This window comes from Ictidomys tridecemlineatus, chromosome 12, assembly GCF_052094955.1.
Source record: "Ictidomys tridecemlineatus isolate mIctTri1 chromosome 12, mIctTri1.hap1, whole genome shotgun sequence".
NCBI lineage: Eukaryota > Metazoa > Chordata > Mammalia > Rodentia > Sciuridae > Ictidomys > Ictidomys tridecemlineatus.
The window spans coordinates 58,212,722-58,225,923 of NC_135488.1; the positions used below are offsets into that span (position 1 = coordinate 58,212,722).

Below are 13,202 nucleotides of genomic sequence, written 5' to 3' on the forward strand. Positions count from 1 at the left end.
GTACTGCCTCTGGGCTACATTCCCACCCTTTTTAAAACTTCATTTTGCAAAAAGCCTAACTAGAGAGAGCGAGCGTGTTCATGAATTAGAAATTTTAATTTGTATATTTAATGCATTAACTACCAAAATTTCACTGTTTTTTTAAGAAAAGGGGAAAAAAAGAAATAGACGACTAGCTGATTTTAAATTTTCAAAGTGTAAAGACCTTAAAGTACCCAAAGCAATCTAACAGTTTGGAAGACTTGGAATATCTAATTTTCAAGACTATAAAACCACAGTAATCAAGACACTGTGGTATTATAATAAGAATAGATGAATATGTCAATGGATTAGAATAAAGAGTCTAGGAAAGAGACCTACATTTATAGTTTTTCAGTAAGGGGCCAAGTTAATTCAATGGAGAAAGCATACCCATATTGGTTGAACAACTAGATATCTAAAAAAGCCTTGACCCCATCTCATCTACACACACGCACACACACACACACACATACACAGAGAGAGAGAGACATATGCACACCATAAAAATGGAGATGGACCATAGATCTAAATGTAAAACTCAGAAACAGACTACTAGAAAAAACTCATAGAGTATTTTGGATTTGGAGGCAAGTAAAAATGACTTGTTAGGTCACAGAAAGAATTTACCATGAAAGGAAATTAAAAAAAGAATTGCACCTCATCAAAATTAGAAATTTATACAAGACTCTAGCATCTTAGGTTCTCTGGGGAAAAAAAAAAACAAATCAAAACCATATCAATATAACATTTCATATCTACTATAATGTTGGGAAAGTCATGTGAAGCCATTAGATCACTCATATACAAGTGAAAGAAAAATGGAATAACTACTTTGGAAGACAGTTGATCAGTTTCTTATTGAGGTTAAACGTTGACTTGCCATACAAAGAGGCATGGAAAAAAACAGGAAAATATGACAGAAATGCCAATAGAAAAGCGGCACCCTAAAGGCCTGTCCCAGCAACTAGATATCAGATGTATCAGAAAGACTGACCATTATAAACATTCACAGAACTAAATGAAAGTCAGATTAACAACTGGAAGGAAGATACAACATTTTATCAAATAGAGAACAAAGATAAACACGCATTTCTTTGTATAAACAATGAGAAGTTGTTTTTTAAAAAGAACAAATCAGAAGTTAGTTAAAAAGTACAATAGCTGAGATGAAAAAACTAGAGGAGCTCAGTAGATTTGAACTGCAAGACAAAAAATAAGCAAACTTGAAAACAGGTCAGTAAATACACGGTGAGCCACTTCTCTGTTACTCTTTGATTTTTAGAAATACATTTAGGATGTTTAAAGAATAAAATGTTTTTACAGATACATTCCATACATAACTGCTTTGTAGGCTCACCATCCATCCAGGAAAATATGACTGAGGGGTTTCCTAAGACATAGGACCTCCAGTGCTAAACTGGAAAGGTCCTGGGTAAACCAGGGTAAGCTGGTCACTGCTGCTTTAGTTGAATACATTCCCTGGCCATTTTGGCCAATTAGTTAAACTGGAGCAAAATGAGCAGCCTAGGATTTAACTTCCATTCTATTATTTGTATAGCAGGCAGGATGTTAAGTGCAGTGGTTCTTAAACGTAGGAGGACATTCAAATCACATGAAGAGCTTTCAAAAATGCCAATACCCATCTTCATCTTCCCACAGATTCTGATGTAATTAGTATGGACACTTCTTTAAAAAATAGTTTTTAAAAAGTTCTAAGATACTTCTGAGTTTTATTTTGGATGAGCTCTCTAAAGCTAACACTGAAAATAAACTCACCTATCTTACAAGGTTGCAGTGTCCAGCATACAGATGCCTTTCTAAGTGGGCTTAAAAGAGCCTATTCCTAAAAAACTAAAATTTAGATATGCTCAGCTCTCCATATCCACAGGTTCTACTACCCATGGCTTCAACCAATCATGGATCAAAAATATTTCTTTAAAAAACTCATTTGCAGGAGGCTAAGACAGGTAAATCACAAATTCAATGCCAGCCTCAGCAACTTAGGAAGACCTTGTTTCAAAGTAAAATTAAATATAAATAAATAAATAAACAGAGTTAGGGATAAGCCAGAGCAATTGGGCAAAAGAAAAAAATTAACAGGATACCAATAGGAAAAGAATTCAAACTATCCCTTTTTGCCAACGACACGATTCTATATTTAGAAGACCCAAAAAATCCACCAGAAAACTTCTAAAACTCATAAATGAATTCAGCAAAATAGCAGGATAAATTAACACCCATAAATCATGTTCCTATACATCAATGATGACTCAACCGAAAAAGAAATTGGGGAAGCTATTCCGTTCACAATAGCCTTGAAAAAAAATATTTGGGACTCATCTAACAAAAGAGGTGAAAGACCTCTACAGTGAAAACTAAAAACTACAGAATCATTAAAGAAAGAAACTGAAGAGGAACTTAGAAGATGGAAAGATTTCCCTTTTTAAAAAAAAAAAAGAACCGGGGATTGAACTCAGGGCCACTTGACCACTGAGCCATATCACCAGCCCTATTTTTGTATTTTATTTAGAGACAAGGTCTCACTGAATTGCTCAGTGCAACTTAGAAAGCCCCTGTCTCAAAAATGCACAAAGTCCCTGAGTTTAATACTTGGTGTTACAATAAATAAATAAATACTAAAAATTCTATCAAGTATCAATAAAATATAGACATGCAAGGTCTCAAAATTTTACCACCACAGATACTTGCTTTAAAACCTACCAAAGAATGTGCTCCACCAAAATGAGTTAGTAGACAGAAACAGCTCAACACACCAAAGGCCCAATAGAGCTAGGCACTAGAGAGCAGGTCTGAGCATGATTCAACTGACAGGTGCAGGACTGCCTTCAAGACCCGGGTTAAAATTGTGCTCAATCTCATACAGGCTAGTCTTCACCATATATAATACCCATGGTAAAGTTTTCCAACCCATGTTCACTTCACATACAAGTAGATATTTTTATCACCCCACATAAGTATTGTTTTGACCTACTCCTAAAAGCTGGAGTTTGATTCATCATAGCTTTGATAATCAGAAAATGCTATTTGCTCCTTCTGCCCATATTTCTGCGAGACATCAGTTGCCCAATCGACACTGAAACCCTGCCAGATGTCCTAAGGTAAGTCTTCTGGTTAGCAGAATTCAGTTGTAACCTTAGTCATGAACTTCCTCAGAGTAGCTTTTGTAAACTCTCAGGGAAGCTGAAGCCAGACTGACCCAAAGAATGTCATGTTCTTCTTGAAACCTTAATTATGTAATAATGGCAATACTATCTTTTATACTTGTTAATAGGTTTTTCAAAACTATTTTGTTTAGAAATATATATGTAGGCAATAAACTCAAAGAAATATAAAGGAATAATTAACAAAGTCAGGATGATGTGTGCACCTGAGTAAAGGAGGGACAACTTCAGACAGGTTTCTTAGATCTTAGTAAATGTCCTGTGTCTTTACTTTCATAGGCGTCACTCAATGTTCTATTTCTTAACTCAACAGTGAGTACATAATGTTCATTTTATTATTCTTTAAATCATACAATATCATATTAATGATTTGCTTCACAATTAAAAAAAAATCCCACCCACTCCCCTTGCCCTCCCATGCTCCATAAAGAGCATTCTGGTACTGCTCTGACTTCCACTGTAGCTTTGTTTCCAGTTAAGAAAGGAACATTGGGCCATTTGGCATATACATTTCTCCTCTTAGAGTACTAAACTGATGTGCAAGTTTTATTTTTAACATACTAAAAAATAAATGTTTAGTAACTCTCTCTCATAAATTAAATTAAATTGGATTTAAAATAAATCCTCTGGCAATCAATACATCTTTAGCAAGTAAACAAATGATTTCTCAGAATCAGGACGTTTTTGATGCTTCAATTTCTTCCCATATTGCAGCTTCAATTTTTGAAGTGTCATATTCCCTCATCATATCAAACTCAAGCCATGGTTGACTCCACTTCTGAGCTTCTTTCATCTGTTCTTCAGTTAAACAAAGATCAAATCTGATTCCTTTAATATTAAAATATGGACGTTCCCAGCGTTTGGACCAAGGCTTAGGCTTCATTTTTACTTTGAGCTAAGCAAAATTTTAAAGAAGAAGAAGAATTAGGCTGATACATAAATAAAAATTCTTGTAAAATTTTCATTAAGATGATTCTTTCTTATTTTATGTGTACTTTCAGTTCCAAATGTACAACACATACCATATTAACAGGAATTTCTTTGCTAGACTCTAGTGTTACTGGCTTCATATTCATATCAAAAGTGCTGTATTCAGGAAGGGCATCTCGTAAGTAAAGCAAACTATCATCCAGCCGTTTCTCTAATTTGATCACTTGGATCTCATGGATTCGAGGATTATACAGTTCAAAGCAAATCTCAACACCTAAAAAGAAAACATTTTCAGAATCTAAATCAGAATTCCTGCAAATGCTGCACACTACAGTAAAAGCTATTTCATAAGGAACCAACACAAGGTTTTGCATGTACAAAATTCAAAATTTGTAATTTTTAAGATGAAGGAGTATTGAGGCTGGGCATGGGGGCACATGCCTGTAATCCTGCCGCAGTCTGGCTGGGCACAAAATCACAAGCCACCCAAGCAGGAACAAACTTTATTATTTGAAAATGCCACCAATGCCCCCTACGCCCCCCCCCTGCCCCAGGGGAACAATCCCCATGGACCCACGTTAGTTCCCTCCTACTGTACTTCCCCAACCAATGGGAACTCTCCAGGAGTCCCTAGCAGGCCGAGGTGAACAGCAGGAGTCCAATATCCATATGAATGCAAATCTTAACATAATCATATCATCTCAATGGCTAGCTGGCGTCACCTTTCAACCAAAAATGCCATGCATCATATTACTTGGCTGTGGCTCTTAGCATAATCCCAGTGACACAGGAGGCTGGGGCAAGAGGATCACAAATTCAAGGCCACCCTCAGCAATTTAGGGAGGCCCTAAATAACTTAGTGAGACCCTGTCTCAAAATAAAAAGTGCTGGGATTGTGACTCAGTGGCAGAGTGCCTGCTTAACATGTGTGAGGCACTGGGTTCTATTCTTATCACCACATATAAATAAAATAAAGGCCTGTTGACAATTAAAAAAAAATAAAATTAAATATTAAAAAGCAGGCTAGGTATGTATGTGGCTTGGTGGTTAAGTGCCTGCCCCTGGGTTCAATTCCTAATACCAAAAAAAAAAAAAAAGAAGAGTACTGAAAAAAAATAGAAATAAGTTAAAATCCATTTAAATAAAAATAAATAAAAAAAAATAAAAAGTAACTCATTTAAATCCATTTAAATAAAAAGTTACTCACTCCGTTACCTAGAGAATCTTCATATCTTTGTTCAGCATGAGATTACTCTCACTGCTCATCAAGGTCCAAGTCTGAGAGCCTTCCCTGAGCCCTGCCCTTCCTCATGGAACCCTTTCTTTTGGTTCTTCTATCATCTGTACACTTGCACTGTTTATTAAGCACACTCAATTGTAAAATGTCTGTGTATTTTCTCTTAGAATTATAAACTCCCAGGGCCAGTACAGTCCTCAGCTCTACTTCTACAACTGTGTGAGTCTGTGCCTGATATTGTAGACAGCACACCAGCAGCAGCCTCATAAGCTTCTGCTGGATTCAGCTACCCTGTGTCATAAGGATGAGTCAGAGGTGGCTGGGCAGGAGGATGGGGAGAGGTGGCTCAGATGGAGGATCTCTGCATAGAGACAAAGAGCCACAATGGGTTTTGTTTGTCTTTTTAATATTTTTTAGCTGTAGTTGGACACAACACCTTTATTTATTTATGTATGTATGTATGTTATGTGGTAAAAAAAAAAAAGAGTTAATAAACTGGGCAGCATCAAATTCTGCAAGGCAAAGGAAACAATTAGGAACATGAAGGGAGAAGCTACAGAATGGGAGAAAAATTTTTGCTAGCTACTATTCTAACAGAGGATTAATATCTAGAATGTATAAAGAACTCAGAAAACTTTATATTAAAAAAATCAAATAACCCAATAAATGGGAAAATAAAAAAAAAAGTAAGGTAGAAAGAACAAAGAAAAAGTAAGAAAACCTGAATGAGAACAATAAAGTCTAAAGAAAAAATCTTCTATAAATGTTGTCACATATCTGTTCAATTCTTATAACATGCATTAATTTACAGAATGTCTTCAGTAAATGCAATCTCTGTCATATTTTTGTTCATTTCCAATTACCTGATTAAAAATTAATCATCAATATTAAGAGTAATAAGATTAATGATCATAAAGAGTAAATGTTATTTTAAGTTTGGTTGAGTTGAAACCTCTTTTAAGGATGGGCCTTTTTATAAAAAAAATCAGAAAATTTACACATTTTATTGATGGCATTGCAATTGTTCTACATTTTACTATATTATGTAGAAAATACAAGATACTTTGTAAAACCAAAAACAAGCACTGAATCCAAAAAAAGGTAAGCTATGTTTATACAAATAGCCTACATTTTTAACACATTGGTCCTCCACATGAAGCAATCTAGGAACAGCTTTGAGTATGTCAAGGTACCACAGTAATAATTTAATTATGCCACCTGTATTAACAAACGCTGATATTTTATGAAACAATCCTAAGAGAAATATAATCCTATTATATACAATCAACATTAGTATCAGGATTCAATCCAATATTTACCATACACCATTTCTGTTCCAGTCAGTATCTAGAAACTATGCCTATAGCAAATCAAAACAGGTAAAATCCTTCTTCACTCATTACGTTTACATGCTAGTGAATGATGAACAATAAAGAAACAAGCCAACAAGGTAATTTCATATAGTGAAGACAAGATAGGGTGATGACACTAGAAGAGACAACAATCAAGGAACAACAATCAGGGAAAGCCTATCTGAGAAGATGACATGTAAACTGATGCTATATAGGTCTAAAAATGCTCCAGGGAAAAAGAACAAAATACAAAAAATCCCTGGGGTTTTAAAAACGTGTCATGTTGGAAAAAAACAGGGAAGGGCCCATTTGGCTGGAGCAAATAACTTGGTATGCAAAGTTTTGTGGTTTGAATGTCCCCTCCAAAATTGTTGTTGAAAATCTTTATTAGAATGGTATTAAAAAGTGGGGCCTTTTGTAATAGTACCTTATAAAAAGGCTGGAGGGAACTAGCTTAGGCCCTTCTTACTCCTTCACCACCAAGTGAAGACACAACATTTGTCCAGTCCACATGAAAATCAACAAGGTACCATCTTGGAAGCCAGGGATTGGGGCCCTGCCTCACAGAACCTGCCAGTGCTCTAATCTTGGATTTCTCAGCCTCCACATCTGTGAGAAATAAATTTCTGTTCTTTGTAAATTACACAGTCTGGGCATTTTGTTATAGCAGCACAAACAAGTTAAGATAACCAGGAGTGTAAACTACAGACTGCACAACTGCAGGCAGGAAATGATGGTGACATGAATAATTGTGTTTGCAATGAAGAGGAAGAAAGAGACAAAATTAGGATGTATATTTTGGAGACTGTACCAAGAAAACTTACTGGCTGAATATGTAAAAGAAAGTAAATTATTTGAGTAAACAGGTGGGTAGTAGTTGCATTTATAGAAATAGAAAAGACTGCAAGAAGAACACTCTAAGAAACAAAGAGCTGTATTCAAATTGATTTATGCACATAAGACATTCAGATGGAGACACTACAGAGGCACTTGCATGTGCTCATCTAGAACTAAAAAGTAAAAAGGATCAATCATGGGGATAACCATTGTGGGAATTATGGGGATAATATATAAAGATACTAGGCTAGAAGGAACCACTTTAGCAGGGAGCACTGATGGGGAAGGTCAAGGCTGGTTACAATAGTCAAACATACTATAGAGAATGGCAAGAAGGAGCTAATGTTATTTTGAGTGTTCTATGTCCAGTATTTCATGTACAATATCTCAGTAGCTGATTGACTAGAACACTGTGAGGAAGAAACTATTAACATTTTAGTCTTCAAGAAGAAAAATAAAACACATCTTTTGACTCACAGTTATATTCATTTCTATTTCAAGACTTCAAACTAGGCATGATGGGTGAATACCAGGAGGCTGAGATAGAAGAATCAATTGCAAGTTTGAGGACAGCCTCAGCACCTTAGCAAGACCCTAAGCAACTTAGTGAGACTGTCTCAAAATAAAAACTCAAAAAACAGCTGGTGATGTAGCTCAGTGGTAAAGTACTCCTGGATTCAATCCCCAGTACCAAAAAACAAAGACTTCAAGTACATGACTTGATGGGAGATACCAGAACCTGTAACTGATCAAGTCCTACTGAATTCCTATGTATCAACCCCACCTGTCATTACAGAATAAACAAGACAGCAACTACTCTCATATTATCAGCTTCTCTGAAAATAATACTTCACCACTGGAAACCATGAGGCATATAACTTTTAACTACAAAAACTTTGCATGTCCTGCCATTTAAATTCATAATCTTCCTAGAATTTTACATATTCATCTACCTTATTAGACATAGCATACAAACACAATTTTGCCTGCTTTAAATGCCTCCAAGGTTTATAAAACAGTATAATTGTGGTGACTGTTTTCTGTCATAATATAAAGCAAAATGGGAAGATTCATTTTAGGAGCAAGTAATTTATAGAACATTGTTATGTCTGTCTTAATGTTCTCATAGGTTATTTACTCCTAAAAGGAATATCACCAATGCTTTATAGTAACTTGTTTCCTCCCCTGTTGCTATAGTGAGTACACTTCTAATGGCTGTTGTCCCTATAATAAAGGAAGCATCAAGAATAAGCAGACCACCAAGTGTATGGAAGCTGTATCCACAACTCACAATTCTGGATCCATTCTAAGGCCAGCAGGTCCTTACCTTTCCTCAGAGGTGTCCCTCGTCCCCCCACCAATTCACTTTTAAGTTTCAGATGTCTTGTTCCAGGAAGCAAAAAACAAAAAGGAATCCTTAGATAACATTTTCTAGACAATTAAAATAATAAAATTAAGCGTACCTTGTCCTTCAATAGTATTCCTAAGAATAAAGGTAGCTCCAAGTCCTTTTCCTGATCTATGGATGCAAATACCCAGAAACTGGCTGATTTTTCCACTGGCATATGGGTCGGCTGTAGTAACACGAAGTATGCTTCCTACCAATTCAAAAGAGAAGTGAACTTGTATATGAGATGCAGAAACAAATAACATTTCTAGGTAATTGACCTTCCTAAACTTTTTAATAAAATATTAGGAATAAGTGCCTCCTCGGGGCAAAACCCTGATATGTAAAGAATAGTGTTCTTTGCAATAGGGAAAACTAACCTTCCAACTACTAAGAATAAAGGCATCCAGCTCTTACTGACCAACATAGAACTCTGGAATGTGGAGTACTTTTCTCCTTTCTAACATATCTCTTCTTTCTACTTGAAATTTCAGAGGATTTGTTCTTCCCCTTGGAGGAATGAATTCAGGACTCAAGAACCTGTTAAAAAATACAAAGAACAAAATGAATTAAAAGCAAACTTTGGCCACTAAAAGAAAAACCTGTTGCTTTAAAAAGAAATGGAAGAATATGGTATTGACATGCTATTTTTCACTTCCTAAATTAGGAAGGCAATTTTATTTCTAAAACTGTGGTATCTAAAATTATTGTTAATGCTCCTGAAAACAGTTAACAATTCCTGAGTACTCACCCAGAATTTTGTTAAAAAGCTTTATGAAACATCTAAGTAGCTGCTATAGTTTGGATCTTAAATGTAACCCCAAAGGCTTATATGCTAAAGGTTTGGTTGGCACCATCAGGAGATAGTGCAGCCATCAGGAGTTGGGGCCCAGAAGAAGGAAGTTAAGACAGTGGGGACAAGTCTCTAAGGATTGTTTTGGATCCTCGTCCTGAACTCTCTCTCTTTGTGCTTTCCAACCACCATGAAATGAGCAGTTTCTTTTGCCACACACTCATTCCATGATGTACTATGCTACAGGTAAAATCAACAAGGGCTCATCCAAGCAACAATGGACTGAAACTTCTGAAACCATGAGCTTAAATAAAATATTTCCTCCTTTAAATTGATTATCTCGGGTACTCTGTCACAGCAACAGAAAGCTGACTGACACAGTAGCATAAATTAATCTTTTTAGAGACTAGATAGGTTTAGTATTATCAATTCTTTTTTAAAGGTGAAGAAACTGAAGCTTGAATAAGTAACTGATCCATTATTATATTAATTATAAACTTATCAAGTCAAGATTTAAATGTAAATATGTCTGTAAGTCTCCAAAACCTATGATAATAACCACAGGCCTCCTTCACATTGAGTTGTAACAATAAATTATGTTGAAAAGGTATAAACATATAAAACACCAATTACAAACTGACTTTAAAAATAATCTTCCTATTTTCTTAACTGATTGCAAACTTGTTATGAAATATTTCACATACAGAAAAAGCATAAATGACATTAAAATTAATATTCACCCATCTTAATAAATAAATTAGCAATGTAGTTGAAGCTCCTGTGCATCCTTCCTACTCTACTATTGTAAATTTGGTTATTAGTCCCATAAATTTTTCTTTTCTTCAATTTTCAGCTGAAAATTCTCAAACCAACCAGAGTTGGCATGATACAACCATAACCATGCACCTTTACCAACTGCTTAAATTGCTATATTTGCTTTATATGTGCATATTTTTCCTAAACATTTGAAATTATCTAATAGCAAGGCATATTATTCTCAATAATTAAGGTCAAGGACTTATTCCACATTATCACAATACCTTTATGACACCTAAGAAAATTAGCATTAATTCAATAATGTATTCTAATATATAGTTCATATTCAAATTGTATTTAATTATCATGGAAAGATCTTTTATATCTGTTTGTTGCCTACTTCAAAATATAATCAAGCTTTACACATTTTATCTGGCTGTTAGTCTCAACCTGGTACTATTCCCCAGCTTTGTATTTCTATTAACATTGACTCTTTTGAAAAGCCAAGGCCAGGGTGAAGATGCAGCTCCATTAGTACAGTCCTTGCCTAGCATTTGCAAGGACCTAGGTTAGACCCCCAGTACTGGGAGGAGAGAGGGGTGAAATTTGTTTTAAAAAGAGAGGGAGAAAAGTCAAGGCCAGTATATTAGAGACCATCACTGGACCCTGGATTTATTTTTTCCATAAGCCTAGACTAAGGTTAAGCATTTTGGGTAAGAATATTACAGGAGATGATGGCAGTGTCTTACTCTGTCATATTAGAAGGCCCATTATAATAATATGAAATCTTGCCACAATTGCATTAGGTTTGATAGCCTGGTGAAGGTGGAGCATGTCCCCTTCACATATGCATGTATGCCTGGGCAATGTATAATAGTGTTTAGCATGGTTTTAAACTCATATAAAAATGGTATTATACTATAGCAATTATTCTAAAGGTTGTTTTTTACATAAATCATGTTTGTGAAATTAATCTATATCTTGTTTACTCTCATTCATTTGTTTTTTCACTATTATGCAATATTTCAATGTATGATTATATTTGCCTATTCACCTCTGATGGATATCTTAGCCACCTCTCATTTTTAGTTTGCTACAATAATGTCATGTTCATTCTTGTACATATGTGTTAGAGTACCTTTAAGTTGAGTGCCTTCTAGGTGGAAAGTTATACATAACTTCAAATTTACTACATTTTACCAAATTGTTTCCAGAGTATACAGTTTACATTCCTTAAATGAATTTTATTAAGAGCTAGCCACTAAGAAATACCTTTTCCACCTTCAAAAGAAAAAAATAAGTTAAAGAATATCTTTTTCTGAATTGCTAAGTTCCCTAAATCAAAGTTTATTTCAATTTAGAACTACAGAATATTTTAAATGTTTTTTTTTTAAAGAAAATTGAAATCTAATCAACAACCTACAGCCCTTCCAGAAAGCCTCTAATCACACTGTTTTTCCTCCTAAAATTTGCTTTTAAAAAATTTCACATGGCTCTACAAAAACACTTCCTATAAATCTTACTTTTAAATTTGCACGTATTGCCTAGGTTACCAATATTCATTTAAGTGACCGAGAATTTTACTTAAGACTGTTTGAAGAGCAAAGTTTTTGGCCAACAGATTTCTACATATGGTGAAGGATGTGGGGAAGAAAAGACCAACTTCGATACAAACAGGTGTAAACAAGATGTGCCTCAGAAGAAAACTATGGTATAGTAAAAGAGTTTCAAGTCTGGGGAATTCCTACTTGAAGTTCTGACTTTCTAAAACTGCAAAGAAATTCGATGCTAGCTTGGAGACAGGCGGTGAGGACAGAACTGAGCTGGGCGCGCTCCAGGGAGACGGAGCCGGCGGCCTCCACACGCGCACGTGCAGAGGGGTGCCGGGCCGCGCCCGCCAGCCCGACCTCGGAGCCAGTCCGCCTCCCGCCCAGCACGGCCTCACCTCCTGTCCTGGTCCGGGGGTCGGCGCTTATCCACAATGACCGGTTTCGGTGGCGGCCGGAACTCGCCGGGCTTGGAAGGCCCAGTGCTCTGCTGCCGGCCGGGCCCCGCGCGGACCCCTGCAGAAGTGAACAACAGAGATCAGGACTCTCCGCGCAGCCAGAGACAGGCAGAGCCCGGCAATCTTTAACAACCTGCAGACCAACAACCAAGTCGCTCCTGCACACCTCTCTCCAGCATGGTCCTCGCGGGCCCCAGTACTAAAGCCCCGCTCCACTTACCGCAGGCCACAGAGGCAGGTGCAGGGAACAACGCCCTGGCGGCTCGGAAGCTCTGGGCCAAGGCCATGGCAGCCCCACAACCACCTAAGGTGGAGGCGGCCATGTTGGCTCACTCAGGTAGAAACTACAACTCCCAGAAAGCAATGCGATGAATGCGGCCAGATGGTGGGTGTTATGGGACAAAATATGCAAGAGCTTCTCTTTCGCGACTTCCTCCTGGGAAACGGCTTGGCCAAAGTCCCTGAGATTACAGATAGCATTACCCTTTTAAGGAACTAAATTTCAGTTTGGACTGGGCAACTGGGAGAGATCCAGCAAAAAAATATAAATTTTAAGTCCTGTTAGGAAATTTGAGGGCCTGAGAGTACAGCCAAGTGGCAGCTAAGTCTGCTTGCACAAGACCCCGGGTTCCAACCCCTGCAACCAAAACATAAAACAAAACCAAAATGAAAAGAAATTTGTGTTTCTCGGGAATAGTGAGC

General features: G+C 36.6%; 1 protein-coding gene across 1 annotated transcript; it reads right to left on the reverse strand.

The window, feature by feature from the left end:
• Positions 1-3,516: 3,516 nt before the first annotated feature.
• Positions 3,517-12,880, reverse strand: Mrpl19 (mitochondrial ribosomal protein L19). Its single transcript, XM_005329395.5, has 6 exons — positions 12,721-12,880; positions 12,441-12,558; positions 9,368-9,486; positions 9,023-9,157; positions 4,226-4,407; positions 3,517-4,098 (listed from the first exon to the last, which is right to left on the reverse strand). Exons 1-6 carry the CDS (start codon positions 12,821-12,823, stop codon positions 3,877-3,879), a joined length of 879 nt encoding a protein of 292 aa, XP_005329452.1. The 5' UTR covers positions 12,824-12,880; the 3' UTR covers positions 3,517-3,876.
• Between the last annotated feature and the right edge of the window lie 322 nt (positions 12,881-13,202).

Excerpts from the sequence above, each read along its gene's own strand:
- Mrpl19 (XM_005329395.5), bottom strand. The coding sequence starts at position 12,823 with ATGGCCGCCTCCACCTTAGGTGGTTGTGGGGCTGCCATGGCCTTGGCC. Across the intron at positions 9,487-12,440 it reads CCCCCGGACCAGGACAGGAG|GTTCTTGAGTCCTGAATTCA; the intron begins GTGAGGCCGTGC and ends ATTTTTTAACAG. Across the intron at positions 4,408-9,022 it reads GAATACTATTGAAGGACAAG|GTGTTGAGATTTGCTTTGAA; the intron begins GTACGCTTAATT and ends TTTTCTTTTTAG.